The sequence below is a fragment of the Tenrec ecaudatus genome, chromosome 2 (assembly GCF_050624435.1).
Source record: "Tenrec ecaudatus isolate mTenEca1 chromosome 2, mTenEca1.hap1, whole genome shotgun sequence".
NCBI lineage: Eukaryota > Metazoa > Chordata > Mammalia > Afrosoricida > Tenrecidae > Tenrec > Tenrec ecaudatus.
This window is the reverse complement of record NC_134531.1, coordinates 163,787,109-163,805,009: the sequence shown is the minus strand read 5'-3', so window position 1 is coordinate 163,805,009 and position 17,901 is coordinate 163,787,109. Positions and strand designations below refer to the sequence as shown.

The 17,901-nt window shown below is 38.2% G+C and overlaps 1 protein-coding gene across 4 annotated transcripts in view; it reads left to right on the top strand.

Annotated features, from left to right (window-relative positions):
* FAM114A2 (family with sequence similarity 114 member A2) overlaps positions 1–17,498 on the top strand; it is a 35,579-nt gene extending 18,081 nt beyond the window's left edge. For all 4 annotated transcript variants that reach the window (XM_075541862.1, XM_075541861.1, XM_075541863.1 and 1 more), the window contains exons 9-14: positions 5,317–5,396; positions 9,039–9,161; positions 9,985–10,124; positions 11,170–11,242; positions 13,712–13,765; positions 16,239–17,498. In XM_075541862.1, the coding sequence (XP_075397977.1) occupies positions 5,317–5,396; positions 9,039–9,161; positions 9,985–10,124; positions 11,170–11,242; positions 13,712–13,765; positions 16,239–16,340 (572 nt within the window). In that variant the 3' untranslated portion in view covers positions 16,341–17,498. The remainder of the gene's footprint in view (positions 1–5,316; positions 5,397–9,038; positions 9,162–9,984; positions 10,125–11,169; positions 11,243–13,711; positions 13,766–16,238) is intronic.
* Positions 17,499–17,901: the final 403 nt, after the last annotated feature.

The window sequence follows — 17,901 nt, the reverse complement described above, 5'->3', positions numbered from 1 at the left end:
TATAACAGTTCAATAGACTTCTGTTTGTTGATCTTGTATCCTGCCACTGTGCCATATTCCTCTATCACTGCCAGGACTACTTTTGTGGAGCTTTTGGGATTTTCAATGTGTAAAATCATCATCTGCAAATAATGATAGTTTCACCTCTTTTTTTTCCAGATGACTTTTTAAAATGTCTTTCCTTTGGCTTATGTTGTTAGCTAGGACTTCCAATATGATGTTAAATAAAAGAAGGGGACAAAGGACATCCTTTTCTGGTCCCCTTTTTCAGTGGGAATGTTTTCCTTTGCTGTTCATTGAGTGCTGCGTTGGCTGGTTTTCATATATGCTTTGTATTATATTGAGGACTTTTCCTTCTCTTCCTGTTGTCTTAAACAGGAATGGGCATTGGATGTTGTTGAACACTTTTTTGCGTTTATTGATATTATCATATGGTTCTTAGCCTTTTTCTTGTCAATGTAATGAATAGTGGTGATGGACTTTCAGATGTTGAACCATCCCTCCATCCCTGGAATGAATCCCACTTGGTCATGATGATTATTCATTTTGTATATTGTTCTATTTTATTGGCCAATATTTTGTTAAAGATTTTTGCGTCAGTGTTCATTAGAGATACAGGTTTGTAGCTTTAGGTATCAAAAAGCCCTTTTTCTTTTAAAATGTCGTTCATGTTAAGTAATGGGCTTTTTTGAGGAGTCCTGGTAGAGCAATGGTAAGTGCTTGGCTGCTAACTAACTAAAAGGTTAGTGTTTCGAACCCACTACCCACTCTGTAGGAGAAAGATATAAGCCACTGTGAGGCAGTTCTTTTCTGCCCTGTAGTGTCATTATTAGTCAGGATTGACTCCAGGCAGAGGTTCTTGACTTAATGAGCTTATTTGTAGTAGTAGCTGTGTCTTCTTGGGATGTTACTAAACAGTGAACTTCTCATTTCTCATCTGTAAAAACCGCTAATTCCTCTCAGATTGTTATAAGGAATAAATGACATTTAATGTATGGCACCTAGAAAGCACTCAGCAAATGGTGGATATTATTTTCATTATTTGGAATGTATAAATAAATAAAGATTTACATTTCAAATGTCTTGCTTAGAAAGAAATCCACAAATTAAGTTGCTTAAGTTGCTCCATTGTTCCTAAGTAAGCCCTGGTGTGACAATCCCCAGTTATTAATAAACTTAAGTTATTTGTACATGGTGCCATTAACAATATTTGTTCAATTTAGTCAACATCTGGCTCTTCATAACTAATCAAATTCTGATCTTTAAATACCATTCAGAAGACTCTTAAGGGATTTTCTAAACAGATGGAATTGTGTCTATGATTGCTATCTTTTCTACACCTGTTTGCCAGAGATCAGGGCTCAAAAAATACAGGATGGGCTCCTTCACTTTCCTGACTGCTCCATCCTTCCATTTCCCACAATTCACCTGAGTGATTGAAGTTAAAAAAGAAACTGATACTGATATTTAATGATATCTCAGTCAAGTTGTTTAAAAAGTGGTGGTAGCAGAGTGGAGAGAAACCCGTAGAATGTGGTTCTGGTGACATTGGTCATCTTCATTTTCCAGCCCCTCTGTCTATGGATCTGGTCCCTTAGTCCAGCCCCTCTGTCTATGAATCTGGTCTCTTAGTCCAGCCCCTCTGTCTATGGATCTGGTCCCTTAGTCCAGCCCCTCTGTCTATGGATCTGGTCCCTTAGTCCAGCCCCTCTGTCTATGGATCTGGTCCCTTAGTCCAGCCCCTCTGTCTATGAATCTGGTCTCTTAGTCCAGCCCCTCTGTCTGTGGATCTGGTCCCTTAGTCCAGCCCCTCTGTCTATGGATCCTGGTCCCTTAGTCCAGCCCCTCTGTCTATGGATCCTGGTCCCTTAGTCCAGTCCCTCTGTCTATGAATCTGGTCCCTTATTGACTTGGGAAGGAGACTTCCTACTTGAGGAGACTCTAGCCTCTTTCCTGAGCTACCTTGTTTCCATCCTTACACAGGTATTCTGATAAAACTGTTTCAATAGTTTCATTGCAATAGTATTGACATGCCATATACTACACTCAAAGGGTATAATCCAATCATTTTAGTGTCTTCATAGATGTGTACAACCATTACCACAGTAAATTTTAGAGCATTTCATCCCTTCAAAAAGAAAACTTGTATTCCTTAGCTATATCATTCCCTTAGTTGACCTTCCCTCCTCCTCCCAGACCTAGGTAACAACTAGTGTACTTTCCATTTCTATAGACTTCCCAAGTCTGGGCTTTCATGTAATATACTGACTTTTATGACTGACTGTTTTCACGAAGCATAATGCTTTTAAGGTTCATCCAATGTTAAGATGCATTCATCCGTGATGTAGCAGTACTTTATTCCTTTTTATGATAGTCATACTCCATTGTATAAGTTTGTTGCATTTTGTTTATTCATTCATCCATTGATGAATATTTGAGTTGTTTCCACCTTTTGGCTGTTACAAATACTGCTGCTGTAAATATTTGTACTCAAGTCTTGGTATGGGCATGCTGTTTTTGAATATATATTAGAAATGGAATTGCTTGGTCATGGGCTTTCTACTCCCGTAAACAGTTTGTCTCAGAAACCCACAGAGGGCTGCTATGAGTCACCATTGACTGGATGGCAGTGAGAGGGTGATTGTTGTTTATATTTAAACTGCATACTTGCTTTAATGGTATAGGAGTGTTCAGATTTCTTCTGGTCCTGCCCATGCTTGTTATTACTTGACTGAAAATATTTTTGGGGAGTTACTGATTTTTTAATGTTAGCCATCTTAAGTGCTTTTACAGTAGTTTCTTGTGATGTGTGTGCACTTCTCTGATTTGGAGGGTCACTCCATGTGCCTATTGGCTATTTGTAGATCACCTTTAGAGAAATACCTACTCTAGTGTTTTAGTAGGTTTGTCTTTTTATAATTACATTAACTGTTTTCTTTATATATTCTAGATACAAGTCCCTTGTCAGATAGCTTACATATAAATATTTTCAACCATTCTGTGGGTTGTCTTTAATTTTTTTTGAGGCACAAAAGTTTTTAATGATGAAAATTAATTTATTGTGACTTTTTTTACTCATGCTATTGGCCCCTCATCTAGAATGTTTTGCCAAATCCAAGGTCATAAAGATTTGTCCCTATGTTTTCTTCTAAGTTATAGTTTTAGCTTCATAATTAAGTCTTTAATCAATTTTCAATAATTTTTATTTATAGTGTGAGAAAAGAAAAGTTTCATGCTCAGGAATGTAGCGAGCTTAAAGGGAATTTAATTACATGATGACAGTCTTGATCATAAAGCCTTGGTAATATATATTTTTTAAATATTCAGATCTAACATATTTGAATGCTTATCAATTATTCAGATATATATTATTGGGTACATTCTAAATGAAACCCAAAATAGAATTCTCTAAAAAAAATTGAGATGTGTGTCTATAAATAAAAGAGCCGTTTTTTTTCCCTATTGGATAATTCTTGGAACCTCTTCAGGTGCATATATGTATATCACTACAGATTCATCTCCTGTGCCCAAATAATGTAGAGGTTAGTAGGGAGAACAAAATGCCTGTCTAAAAGTCTGGTTTTAGATTTCAGATAGTAAGGTATGATAAGAAATTGCTTACATGAACCATCTATGTCCAAATTGTTCATGAATTAGTAAGATAATCTTCTCCCAAGCCATATGGTACCTGGGATCACTACACATTTGAATTCTCTACCTCCATTGCCAAGAACGAAGAGCACAAAAGGATAGCAGACAAATAGCTGCCAAGCAGACATTTACATTTTTCTTTTTTTTTCTGGAGGTTTTTTGGGAAGGAATCATATGAATCAGTAATACTTGCCCTGGCACACTTTGGACTGGTGATTATGAAATACTCACAATATGGTTGCAAATGGTAGATCACTTGTGTGCACAAGAGTTGTTGTCTATGTTCTAGGTCACAGAGAGGCCTTGGGCTGTGCCCGAAAGTGGGCAGCGTAGAATTTAGGTGTGTGAAAAGGGCAAGCACATTTCCTGCCCTTTTTATGGATGTCGTGGTGGCCTGAGCCTGACTTTTGCCTGTTTGCTTCTAAGTGTATGTTATTTTGTGTTCGTTATCCCCTCTTACTAGGCTTACCAAAAGCTTCTGTATCATATTTGCAACATTCTGAAATCCCATTTCTGTCTTCTCATCCATCACCTTATAACTTGTTCCTAACCTTGCAGCCTAAGTGATCTTTCTACAATTGAAAGTTGGTTATTATCAGTCTGTGGTTAAAATCCTTCATTGGCTCCCAACTCTCTCAATAGGAAGTTTGACTTTCTTGTGGTGGTTTTAAGGCACTGTGGCTTAGGTGTGATCTGCTTACCAGTAGGTTGGTGGGTTAGACCCACTGGGCAAAAGATGAGGCTCTCTGTCCCTGTAAAGATTGATAGCCTAAGAAACCCTAAGTAGAGTCACTATGAGTCATAACTGACTCAGTGGCATGAGTTTGTTTTTTGTTATTATTTGAATGCTACTTACCTTTTTGGAATTCCTGAGTGGTATAACTACTGACCAAAAGGTTGGAGGTTCTAGTATACCCAGGGGCGCCTTGGCAAGAAGACCTGATAATCTAATTTTTTAAATTAGCCATTGAAAACACAGCACACAGTTCTCTGACACACATGGGGCCAACATTAGTTAGAGTCCATTCAATGGCAACTGGTGACTCATGTTTTTAGTTTCATTCCACTCATCCTCCCGGCCCTAGGCATTCCTAACCAAATTTAAATTATTTCTATGCTCTCCTTCACCTTTTGGCCTTTGTACTGGCTCCCTCTGCTGGAAATGCTGTTCCCATTCTCTTAGCTAACTTGTCCTCCTCTTTTAGGACTTGAGTTAAATTCCACTCTCCTGAAGCCATTTGCAGAGTCACACTCTATGCTTGTCCTTCTCCATTCTCTAGCCATGCTTGGATATAAAATACAAAGAACCCTGGAACTGAAGTGGGGGTGGACAGGCCAAGGTTTCACTCCTGATCATTGCTATGCGAACTTGGAGGAAATCACTTAATTTCTCTAAGCTATATTTCCTTCATCTGTAAAATTGGTAATACTGCTATTCTTATAGGGCCATTGAAGAATTGCACTGATATAATGTATATAAAAGGATTTTGTTTTAAGTGCACGTAAATATTGTTGCTACTATTGCTACTGTTGTTACAACTAGTACCATCACTCTACTACCACCACCCCTTTTCTCCCCACTGCACCCCTACCTCCACCCCTGCCATGATCTCATGGTCTTCACCAGTCTTTCTGTTGTGTTTTACATGGAATTTCATTTTTCAGGGGATGACGACTTTACCAAAGAAATAATGGAGCTATTTTCCCAGCTGCACGTCTCCTCTAGACCAGAGAAACTCACCAGAGTAAGTTGTTATTTCTGGGTGATTTTTATTACTTTACTTTTTATGGATTTAGTAGATATGGGCATAAGATTCTAAATTTTTAGCAAGGGTGTCACCTTAGTTGTGAGTATGTTCTGAGTTTAACACCTTGTTCTTGCCTTATTCCACCAGGTTAGCATGCTGAACTCACGTCTGCCTTCAACCTGCCACATCTTCCCTCTTTACACATTTTCATTAGGATCACATAACCGTTTCATGACCTGTGGGACATGTAGCATCGCCTCTGGGGTTTATTGGAGAAGCCCTGGTGGTGCTGTGGGTTAGGTACTGGACTGCTAACTGGAAAGTATCCACAAATGTAAAGCAGAAAATAATGGAAGCATGAAGGAACAGGTTGATGGTACTTACCAGTTTGTGTGATGTCAGTAGACAAGATTGACCGGGGACCCTGTCTTCAGTGAGCTGGAGACTGCCTTGTTTTAGATAGTTACTGTTTAACTGTGGAAATGAGTGTTTCATGACCCAGATCTTCATTTTTGGTGATGACTCCTATCTGTCTTCACTTACCTAGGACATGGAGAGACTTTACTCGGGACTCAGGTGACTAGGGAGGAGAGGGCCTGTTTTAGATCAGTATACAGTAGCACATGTATTAGAGACACTGCTCCTTGGGCCATGGGCTGCTTACTTACTGCCTCTTCACCCTCTTCTTCCAAACTGGAGAAGCAGGCGCAGAGGCAGTGGCTGGTGCATAAGGTTTCCTGACCTGGAAGGGCTGGTAGTTTGTATAGTCAGCACAGCTGTCTACCCTCCTTGTGTCCCAACCTAAGAAAGAGGGGCCGTGGCTGGTGTCCCATCCTCCTGTACCCAGGGCATGTGCTGACTTCTCACAGAAAGCCTGCTGATCACACTACTGCACACTCATTTCTGTTCTCTGAGCCGGAGTTCTTTATCAGAGACTTCCTATCTTGACTAGACTTTTGTTAGTTTGCAGCAACAACATAAACAACATTCTTAGTCCTTTTATGGAGATGCCCTTACTGTTGGGATCTTAACTGCTTTGTTGAATCATGGGTGCTTGTATATGTATAGGTGTTCTTCCTTTTCCTCTATGCATATACACAGATGTACACTGTGACTACTTTTGGAATCCTTTGAGTGTAAGTTATATATATATCCCTTTACCTCTAAATACTTTAACATTATTTGTTATGAAAACAGCTATTCCTTTAATAGGCACTGTGATTATCCACTTAGTAAATTTACTATTAATACTATACTTTTATTCAATTTTTTCATATTGTAGGTTTGTCAGTTCCCCCAGCAGTGCCCTTCATAGCAAAATTTCCCCTCCAACAGTGGACCGGCTGCATGAGCACAGGATGTATTTAGTGTTAGTTACTTTTAGTCTCTGTGAATCTGAAATTGTGTCCAGTTCGGGGTATGAAAACTAGAGTACATCTCATTTACCGTGTGTTGTCTAGTTTCTCCCTGACAGTACTACTGACCTGTGCTACTGTGGGAAGATACTTTAAGACCTTACAACAATCTGCTCCTCTACCTCATTTCCCTTCAAGATGTAGCATCATGCCTGGACTCTTACTGAACCAGTTTTTACTGTGATGTTTTCAAAATGACGTCATTATTTATTTATTTTTTGAACCAACACACTCTCCACATTTACTGGTTAATTTGTGGATTTCTGTCGCAGCCAAGATTCCTGGTTCTCCTCTCTATTCCTTTACCTGTCTATTGCTATGGCCTCATGGGTTTCTCTTTTGTTTTTTCCATTGGTAGTTTGTCACTATCCCTCATTATTTTCATGTTCAAATTGCTCTTCAAGTTGGCTCTTTGTGGCATGCCCCATTATTTTTATTTAATACTTCCCTAGTTTTCTGGCATAATATGGAAATATTTTGTAATTGTTACTCTAATTTATATGTTTGCGTGACTTTGGGCAAATCCCATTCCTTCTCCCAAGTCTTATTTTGTTCAGATTAAGAAAAAAAAAATTGGAGATGCTAAGCTCAAAGATGCTTTTTAATCTTAATTAATCCAAATCTCAGCAATGGGAATTTCTAGGTTAAATCATAGGGTGTGATAGTAACAATTTTGGAAAGGAAGGATAAATTGCCTTAAGGTGGCATTTATTTTCGTTGCTACTTCATAACTGTAATGTTGCTATGCTACTGTTATGAATCGGGCGACCCCTGTTGAAAGGGTCATTTGACCCCCCCAAAGGAGTCGCAACCCACAGGTTGAGAACCGTTGCACTACGCTGATTCCTCTCTGCTTACAACTCCTTTTGTCTACATATTTGTATTTGTGTGACTGACTCCTCTGTATCCTACGGTCTTCAACTCAGATATCACTCTTTGGAGACCCTTACTACCCAGTTACCCAAACAGAAGCTTCCCTGTATCCACCCAGTGCACGCCCCATCTCATTTCATTTGCTTCATGCATTTATGTGTTGTTTGCTTCTTAGTTGTTTTTATTACTAGAATAATGAATATTAAGACCCTAGTTTATTTTTACCCCTGTATCACCTATTCTCCACTCTTGCCACATAATCTCACTTTCACCACCACACCTTGCATATTCCTGCTTCTGAGCCTTTGTGTAGTTCATTCTGTTTTTGTTGTTTTTTGTAATTTGAGAAGCTTGAGTATTAAGAAGGTTACAGGTCATAGCTCGATTGTCCCTGAGGGACTTTGTAGGAGGCCACGTGTTATAGGAGAAAACCTCACAGTGAATGTCTGTATACATGGATTCTGCTCTAGACAGAAAACCCACCTAATTCTAATTCTGTATCTATATTGTTTTTCCTAGACTCACTGCTTTGAATACATTCTGTCTTATGTAAAGTATTCAAGTACATACCTTCATTTCTTGTCAATAAACACGTGTTTAGAAACTGGGACTTTCTCAGTTATAAATGGAAGAAAGTGAAGTCTGGTTTGCCTAAGGACAGAAATGGAATTTATTACCTCAAGACACTATAGCGTGTCAAGGGGCAAGACTGCCGTTAAGTATCATTCTTCCCAGGAACTGACCCCGGTCCATCTTTTAGCTCCAGTTTCTTCTGTTTTACCTTCATTCTGAAGGAAGCTTTTCCTCATGTTAGTGTCAGAGCCAAAGGAAATTAGAAACCACCAAAGGTCTATCAGCAGGCGAACGGATAAATTGTAGTATGTACATACAATTGTATACTACACAGTAGTAAGTAAGAATGAATCTGTGATACAAGCAACATCCTGGGTGAGTCTAATAGACATAATATTGAGCAAAAGATGCCAGGTGCAGAAGAGTTCCCCTGTATGCATTTGAGGCACAGGTGAGATCTATGCTGAGACAGAAGAAGCATGTCCTTTGAGCAGAGGGAAGGAAACTCAGTATTGAGAGGACCTTGCTCTGTTGTAGATCTTGATAAACAATTTTTGAGCTGAACTCAGGAGATTTGTGCACTTTACATAAGTTATATTTCAGTATTTTTAAAATGCCAAAGAACTCGAGAATTTCAAGGAATAAGTAGACAGCAGTAAATGGTGCAGGGAGCTCTACTAAAATAAAGATGGAAGAGCTGCCTTACATCTTTGGGCATGAATATTAGCACTGATTTCCACAAAGCTAGCATGATCCTATGCTTATACTTTTTTTTCAGGCAAGAAATACTGCTTATGAATGGATCGAGACATCTCTGAAGAAGCCATTAGTAGAGAAGGAAGAAGAGGAAAAATATTTGGAAATACAAAGTACTGAGCAAGTCAATAAAAAATCAGTAGAGGTAACTCAGTAATGAAGCTTATTTTCCAGATTTGAGATGTGGGTACAGTCAGAGAGCGGAACTACTTCTGTTTTGTTACATTGCTGGGTATTTCAGCTTTCAAGTTCAAGATTATAGTATCTTAGTTCCAGGCTGTAGGATGACCGAAGGAGTGAACAAAAGAGCTAAAGGGTGCAGTTGTCATGTCACGAGGAAGGCTCCTAGGAGCTTCTGTTTAAGTCTCTTTAGCCAAAATTTCGTTACATGATAGCACCTGATTTGCTTTAGAGGAGATTTTGTCATTGCAACAATTAATCAGCTAGAGGCAACTCTGGTGGCAGAGTGGGTTACATGCTTGGCAGCTAACCACAAGGTCAGCAGTTTAAAGCCACCAGCGGCTCCATGGGAGAAAGATGATGCTTTCTACCCTGATAAAGAGTTCCAGTCTCAGAACACACAGGGCAGTTCACTAGGGTCACTGAGTTGGAATGGACTCGATGGCAGTGGGTTTAGTTTGGGGTTTGATTAGTGTCTGCAAGGAGCCCTGGTGGTGCACTGGTTGAGTGCTCAGCTAGTAGCAAAATGAGCAGTGGTTTGAAGTATCCTATGACTTCTTGAGAGGAAAGAGCTGCCTTGGAAACCTTCTGTAGGGCAATTCTGCTCTGTCTTTAGGCTCATTATGGGTCTGAATTGACTCAATGACCTAAAGCAACAATAACAACCTTAGTGTCTACTATGTTCAACATACTTAGTCCTTTAGAGTGAGAGAAACATAGCTGTGTTATTTCCTAGAGGGTGTAAACAACCAGTATTTTGTTGTCTTAGTCTTTGTTTTTCTTTCCAGGATATCCATGCATTTGCAATCCGGAGCCTGGCTGAACTGACTGCTTGTTCAATTGAACTTTTCCACAAAACGGCAGCATTGGTTCTGCACGGTCAGAAGCAGGAAGTGACCGCCATAGACAGGAGCAGAGCCCTTTCCCAGTATGTGTAATGAGGACCGCTCTGATTGACGCAGATTGCGGGATGACTTTTCTTGGCTCACTTCTAGACATGTAGAACCTCCCTCTCAAGAAGCTACTATTCCCATGCATCCATTCCCATAGCAGAAGTTTCCTCATTTTGGTTTCAGTTAATAAGTAGTCGAGGATGTTTCTTTTCAGTGAGTCCTGATGTCTACATTATAAATCTACCCTCTCTTATTAAGCAGCACATGTTCTGAAAACTAGTTCTCAATTTATTAGTCTTAATAGCCACCCAGTGGTTTTGGGAGAAAGAGCTAACAATATGCTTTTGTAAGGATTTCACCTGGACCTGCTGTTCTACTCTGTTACGTGGGGCCACAGTGAGTCAGGAGTCAACTCACTGGCACACAATAGCAACTGTAACTGGGTGTCTAGATATATGTGTTTACACACGCAACTATTTATGATTATACAGACATACATGCACTTTTATGTGTGTGTGCATAAATATATATTTAGGCTTCAAATAGGGAAAATTTCCATTATGAATCCCCATCATCTGCATGAAATATATATATTTAATTTTATTTGCACATAGTCTTGTCCTTAATTAGCAAGTTGAGTTAGAATACATGAAAAGTGGAATTTCATATATTCACTGATATGTCTCCAGTGCCCTAGAACAGTGCCAGGTACATAGAAGACTTTCAGTAAACATTGGTTGAATATATGAATGAATGAATATATATTTCAAAATGTAATGTAGGCTCTTTTAAGTACTATGTTTTTCCCTTAAAATGTATGTTAGTTACTTTTTTGACTCATCTTGAAAGTATAAAATGTTTTTAAGGAGTGAACCTCTACTTCCTTATAGCATGAAGCCTACTCAGATGAGCCCCAAATATGTTAGTTCCCCAAGTACATGAGCATTCCTAACTCATGTATAGTACCCAAAGTGGTGTTCCCCTCCTCCACCCACCAGAATTATTCAATAAAGCTGCTTCTTTTTTTAGAGAGAAAAAGATAAAAAGGAACCCCTCTAACTCTGCTTGCTTCTTTCCCAGGATGACAGTTGTGCTGTGTAAAGATTTGTCCATTATGTCTAAAGAGTTCACCACCTGCCTAACAAGTGCTGGGGTAAGAATTCACTTTTACCAGGCTAATGTCTGTTTTTCGCAAATTAAATATGGTAAAATTTGCCTCTTTAAAAGTATTTAAGTCAGTGACTTTTAGTATATTTACAGAGTTGTGCAACCATCACTACAACCCGCTTTTAGAATATTTTTATTGTTCCAAGAAAAAGCTCACACCAGTAGCAGTCACTTACAATCCCTACCTACTGCCATGTTCCCCAGAGCTAGCAACACCAGTCGACTCTTTGCCACCATAGATTTGCCTTTTCTGGAGATTTCATTTAAACAGAATCCCACAATACGTGGTCTCTTATGTCTGGGTTTTTTCATTAGCATAATGTTTTTGAAGTTCATCTACAATGTAGCATGTGTCAATACTTTGGATCTGTCACATCTTACTTAATCAGTTGATAAACATTTGAGTGTTTCCCTTATTGACTATCATGAATAATAATTCTGTGAACATACATGTATGAATTTTTGTGTAGATGTGCTTTCATTTCTTTTAGGTAGAGAGGTAGAAATGGTGTTGCTGGGTAATGAAGGTCACTGAAAAACTACCAGGCTGTTTTCCAAGTAGCTGCACCATTTCATATTCCCACATAGCAATATACATGATGTTTCCAATTTTTCATGGCCTTACCAATACCTGTTTTGTTCACATTTTCATTTTAACTATCCTAAGCGGGAGTGAGGCGGCTTTCTTTGTGGTTTTGATTTGCATTTCCCTTGCTATGAGTTGGAAATGATATGATGGCATTGGATTTTGCATTTTTTAAAAATCATTTTATTAGGGCTCATACAATTCTTATCACAATCCATACATACATCATTTGTGTAAAGCAAATTTGTACATTCATTGCCCTCATCCTTCTCAAAACATTTGCTCTCCACCTAAGCCCTTGGCATCAGCTCCTCATTTTCCCTCTCCCTCCCCGCTCCCCCTTCCCTCATAAACACTTGATAATTTATAAATTATTATTTTATCATATCTTGCACTGTCTGCATTAATTTTTAATGTTGATGTTGAACTCTTTTGCATTTCCCTGATGATTGATGATGATGTGCTTATAACTATATGTATGTCGTCTTTGAAGAAATGCTCCTGTAAATTCTATGCCCATTTTTGAAATTGGGTTATTTATTATTTTACAGATGCGTGGTATTGTATTCACTATCTCTAGTCTGAATTTTAATGTTATCTTTTCATTTTCTGACTTTCTAAATTTATATTGATAACATTTTTTGATGGACAAATGTCTAAAATTTGGCTCAGTCCAGCTTGTCAATATTCTTTTTTATTGCTTGTGGTTTTGGTGTTGTAAGAAGTCATTGTCTAATCTAAGACTGCACAACTGTGTTTTTCTCTAAGAGTTTTATAGCTTTACCCATTACCTTTATGCCTGTGATCCATTTTGATTTAATTTTGGTGTAAGGTGTGAGGTAGGGGTCCAACTGCATGTTTTTACATGTAGCTGTCTTCTCGTTCCAGCATCATTTGTTGAAAAGATTATTCCTTTCATATTGAATTATTTTGCCTCCTTTGTTGAAAAATTGAATTGAAAGATAATGGCATTTTTCCATAAACTTTGCAGCTCCCTCATATAGCTCCCTTAATATAAGGTAAATGCCTAGTTTTAAAGAGTAGCTCCTTCTTCCCAGTGAGAGTATAGATAACACTCACCTAAACAGCAACCCTACTCACTGTTAGTTGTAGTAATTTACTGCAGGTCGGAACTATGGAAGATGGTTGAGAACCTAGTAATCATGGATTAGAATAAAATCATAGACATTTTCAACAAGCAAATGACAGTCACCTTCTAGCAAGTTTATCTATTTCAATGTAACAGTGAGATTTTTATGAGCCTTAAACATGTCTTAATTAAGACCACAGCCCAAACGAATGCTTCTTGCTCTGAGTTTAGGTGTTCCTTGTACGGGATAAGTCTGCGTGTGCTGCAGCCTCTCTTTTCCTCTGTGTGGTTTCTTTAAGTGAGCTACTGGGTTTCTTAAAGTAATCTTCTGAGGATACATCTTTCAATAGTTCCATTAAGATACTTTGAGGAAATCAGCTATGATGTGCTAACAGGTGCGAGTATTAAACTTGCCTTGTTTGTTTCTAGGAAATGAGACTTTTCCAACAACTTGTTAAAAAACGAGGGTTTTTTGAATACCTGTTCCATGTGTGCATATGTTGTTTAGAAGTATTCAGGTCTAGTTTGACTTTCTTCCAGAAAATGAAGATGTCATTAAGAAATTTTAAAGCAATACACATTCCACACAGATAACATAAAGGTTTAGCGGAAGTATGTAGCACTTACAATTTTATCTTTCAAAGATTTCTCTGTGTCCAAAATGATCATGTATGTGTGGAATTGTGAGTGCAAGTGTTTTTGTGTTTCAAAGTGAAGCATAACTCTATTACTGTTTTTTAACTTGCTCTGCTCACTAAACAGTGTATTCTTTGTTCTAGGTCAAAGAAAAGGCAGATGTCCTGAATCCATTAATCACTGCAGTATTTCTAGAGGTTAGTGGCAGTCTTTAATTATGTATTAATGAACTATTCCTAAATCTTCAGTCTCTGGCTTTCCCCCCCATCAATTTCGTAGATTAGCCATTTTAACGCAGACATGATCACAATGTGTGTATTTGGACCCCTTTTCATTAATTACTAAGCTGCAAGATAAATTGGAAATGAAGATATGCAGTAAGCTGTCACCACTTAGTATTACTCCTTGGCTGCTTAGCGGACCGTTCTTAGTAGTGAAACACCTGGAAATCAGCTGGTAAACACTGAAAGGCTGAAAATTACAAACAGGCGAGCAGTGACTCCTAAAGGATTAATGACTACATAGGGGATTGGTTAAAACAACCAAAAAAAGGACAAAATGTTTTGTCATTTTCTTGGCAAGAAATCCTTTGTTTTGCCAAAAAGATAGCTGTGTTTATATCATCTTGGTCAGTTTATGAGATTTGGGGAGGTGGAATGTGGGGGAGCCGGCAGATTCCATGGTGAGTTACATTGCTTCCCTGTGTGGAAGTTTTCTGGATCTTAAGTCTTAAGAACTCATCTTGGAAATGAATTTACCACATGATTTACACTTTGATGACCTACTTGAACATATTTAGATTGAATGAGGAAAATATATATATTTGACTATTGGTTGGGACATATGAATTAGAATTTTAATAAAAAACTATTATCTGTCTTGTTTAAAAATTTTAAAATTACCATTAAGAAATTAAAAAATTCTGCACTGTATAATTTTTCTTGACATTCAAGTAATTTCATTTAAAATATACAAAGGAGGCTTCAAAAAGTTCATTAAATTTTCATGGTCTTTTAATTCCATCTTTCCATGAACTTTTAAAAACCCTCTCTTACATGAAAATATTGATAAATATTTGTGAACAATAATTGAAAAGGGCTTATATTGAAAATGAGGAGTTCAGTCCTATCTTCCTGATCTTCCTTATGACCCTGATTCCCTTATGGCCCTTGTGTTAGGGTTCTCTAGAGAGACAAAACCAGATTGCTGACTATCTATCTATCTATCTATCTATCTATCTATCTATCTATCTATCTATCTATCTAAAGATATATAACACAAGAAATGAACTATTAAATTACATACAGATAGATAGATAATACAAGAAATGAACAGTTAAATTATAAAGCAGTACATATGGCTCAGTGCAACTCACTCCCGAGAGAGAGTTGTGAGACATTGGCAGCCCTTCAAGTCTTGAGGGCCACCAGGTAGTCCTCTGTAGAGAGATTTAGGTTATCCCAGCACAGGCAGCAAACAGCAAGGCAGGTCACCAACCGTCAGTCAGGTCACCAACAGTCCGTCCCCAACTCCAGAGATGAACATTCCAATTTTCTGGCGAGGCAGGTCTTAAAGGAACCTCAAATTACAGCGACACAGTCCACAGGTTAGTGTAGCTACAGGAAGTGTAGCTTGCAAATTGAGGCACAGAACAAGCAAGGCAGCCACACTGGTCTGATGATCACAGAGCAAGAGACAAGAAAGGCGAGGCTTGCCGCCCTTCAATTCATCTCTCTGCCCTTCAATTAATCCCACATGTGTTTATCGGCCAGGCTGGCACAATAAGCTAACTATCTCAACCCTGGACCAGGCAATTTCTTTCTTGGCAAACTCCTTATCTTCCAATGCAAAGTAATTTAAACTCCATCTCCTTTTAGGTCTCTCTTCAGTAGACTATCCATTATGTGAAACTAAAGTGAAAAAAGTGTAAATACTTGTCATTGCTAAACCCCAAAAGGTCACCTTACTTGATATGGTGGGTTATTGCTGTTTTGAGGTCCTTGCTTGCGCTTAATGACTTGGAACACTCTAGTCCTTGAAATTAAACATTTTTATTTTAATGTAATGGACTCTGTTACACTTATTCTTCTGGAGGTGAGAGTGAGCGCCTCTCAGATATATATGAAGTCTGGAGAACTCTGAGAGTGATTCTATAACATGTTTTCATAAATATGCCCGAGATAGAAATATATCTATACAGTACCATCTTTGAAAACAGAATTGCTTGTTTATGTTTGTAAGCAGCCATCTCCTTGATTACGTTGATTTCATGAAACACTCGCTATCACAATGGGTTGGGAGTTTGATTGGATGGGATTCAGCCTTCTGAAATCATCCTTTAGTAATTGATTGTAGAATGCTGGCCAGTCAGGAATGAACTAAATCAGCTTTGAATGCTGAATTTGGTCTGGACATGAAGGAATGTGCAAATTGAACAAAACTGTTGATAATCTTTTTAGGTGCTGTTCTATCACTTTAACAGCTAGCTCCCCCCTCCACTCCTTTCTGTTTAAAGGAGTATAGCGAGATGGACATGTATATGTTCTCATTTACCAGACCAATGATTTTAGTGAGGTAGTAAAGATTAATCCATTCTTGTTTGTACTACAGAATATTTTCTCTGTTATGGTGACTGCTGTTTTCTTTTTCTTTCTCTTGGAATCCTGGCAGGCGTCCAACAGTGCTTCCTATATTCAGGATGCCTTTCAGCTACTCTTACCTGTGCTGGAGATTTCACTCATTGAGAGCAAGACGGACCTGCCGCAGGCATGAGCTGCAGTCCCTGTGGCCTTTGTTAGGACATTGAAGAACTGAGCAGATTCAGGCTGGACTAGCGGCATGCTCAGGAAGTGCCACATTCTGTTGGATGGATGCTCATGCAGAAGTGAGGAGAGGGTTTAGTATTGAAAAATTCAGGCAGGAGAGCAAAATGTAAAAGGAAAGTTGATGCCTCCCTACTAAGCTGAAGTAGTTAGGCTCTCAATACTACTGTTCCCACTTGTTATAATTCAGTATGAAAATATCCTTGTGTAGAAGGCCCAAGGATAATGGCTGTAGGTAAAGGTCAGTTGGGCACTCAGGAAAGTGCTCTGTTTTCTTTGGTAGGATGCGCAACACTAAAAATTTTGCCATGAATGTAATTGGCTTTTTTCCAAAGGAGAAGGAACTTAATTTAACATTCTAGAATTCATATGCGTGGCCTATTATTGGCATCTAGATTCTCCAGTCTAGAAATAAAATCTATGCCTGTAAGAAATTTGAGTATGTATAAACTAATGATTGCTCTTTAATGTGAATTTTCAGAAATGGTTATAAAGTTGCATCTGTTCTAAGCAAAGAGTTGAGATTAAGGAGGAAGATGTAGAAGACTACCTATGTAACCACATAAATTAACTCTTGCAGCATACTCTTGACTTCAGATAGCACCTATCTCCACCCTAGGGTGTCAGGATTCAAGACCATTAAGTGGAACTTGTAAAAATGTCTTTGCAGATATTCTGTTTCTTCAGGATATTTTTCATGCATACCCTATATGCAGAATAAATTCTGTAACAGCCAACTCCAAAGGAGTGTTAAAGTTCGTTTAGTAATTGGAGTTTTTATTGTTTGAATATTGTTGAAAAGGACTCTGGAGTCCTATAGAAACTATGTTCCTTTGTAACAGTATTTTTTCCTCATTCCTTTTTGTTTGTTTGAATGCAATGCTTGGTATGTTTTTAGATGTAACTTCTATCCTTACAGCCTTAAGCTTCTTTTGCTCAGTTCAACAACTTAAGAGACTAGTGAGGGGCCATCTTCCTAAAGGTTATTTTGGTTTCTACTTTTTGTGAAAAGTTCTCCAACATTGTTGTTTTTAATGATCCCTTAACTTTTGCAAGTTCTCTCACTCATCTTCTAAAACCTTCCAAATAAATTTAAAAATTGTGTCAATTGGTCTTTTTATTTACTTTCCCAAATATGAGGCCCGATACCTTTATCAGACTAAGGAAATAGCAAAGCAGGCCTCTGACAGAGATTGAAATCAAGGCTGTTTCTGTGGTCTTGTTTTGGGAGGGGACAGTGTGGAAGTAATGACAATAAACAGATAAGGATTAGAAAGATATACAAGCAGTACTAAAATGTAATTTTAAAAAAATTCTGCATGTGCTCTGTTTAAATATGGCCACATTTAATATGAATATTGCTTATGAAAGAAAAATTTCACCCTTTTCTGCCCTACTAACAACTTGGATAATTCTGAAATCTCAGAAAGACACTTGCCTTATGATTAGTAAGCCTGATGACCCCTAATTCCAATTCAGTGTCTTTGGCTCTGTTGCTGTATGTGAACGTG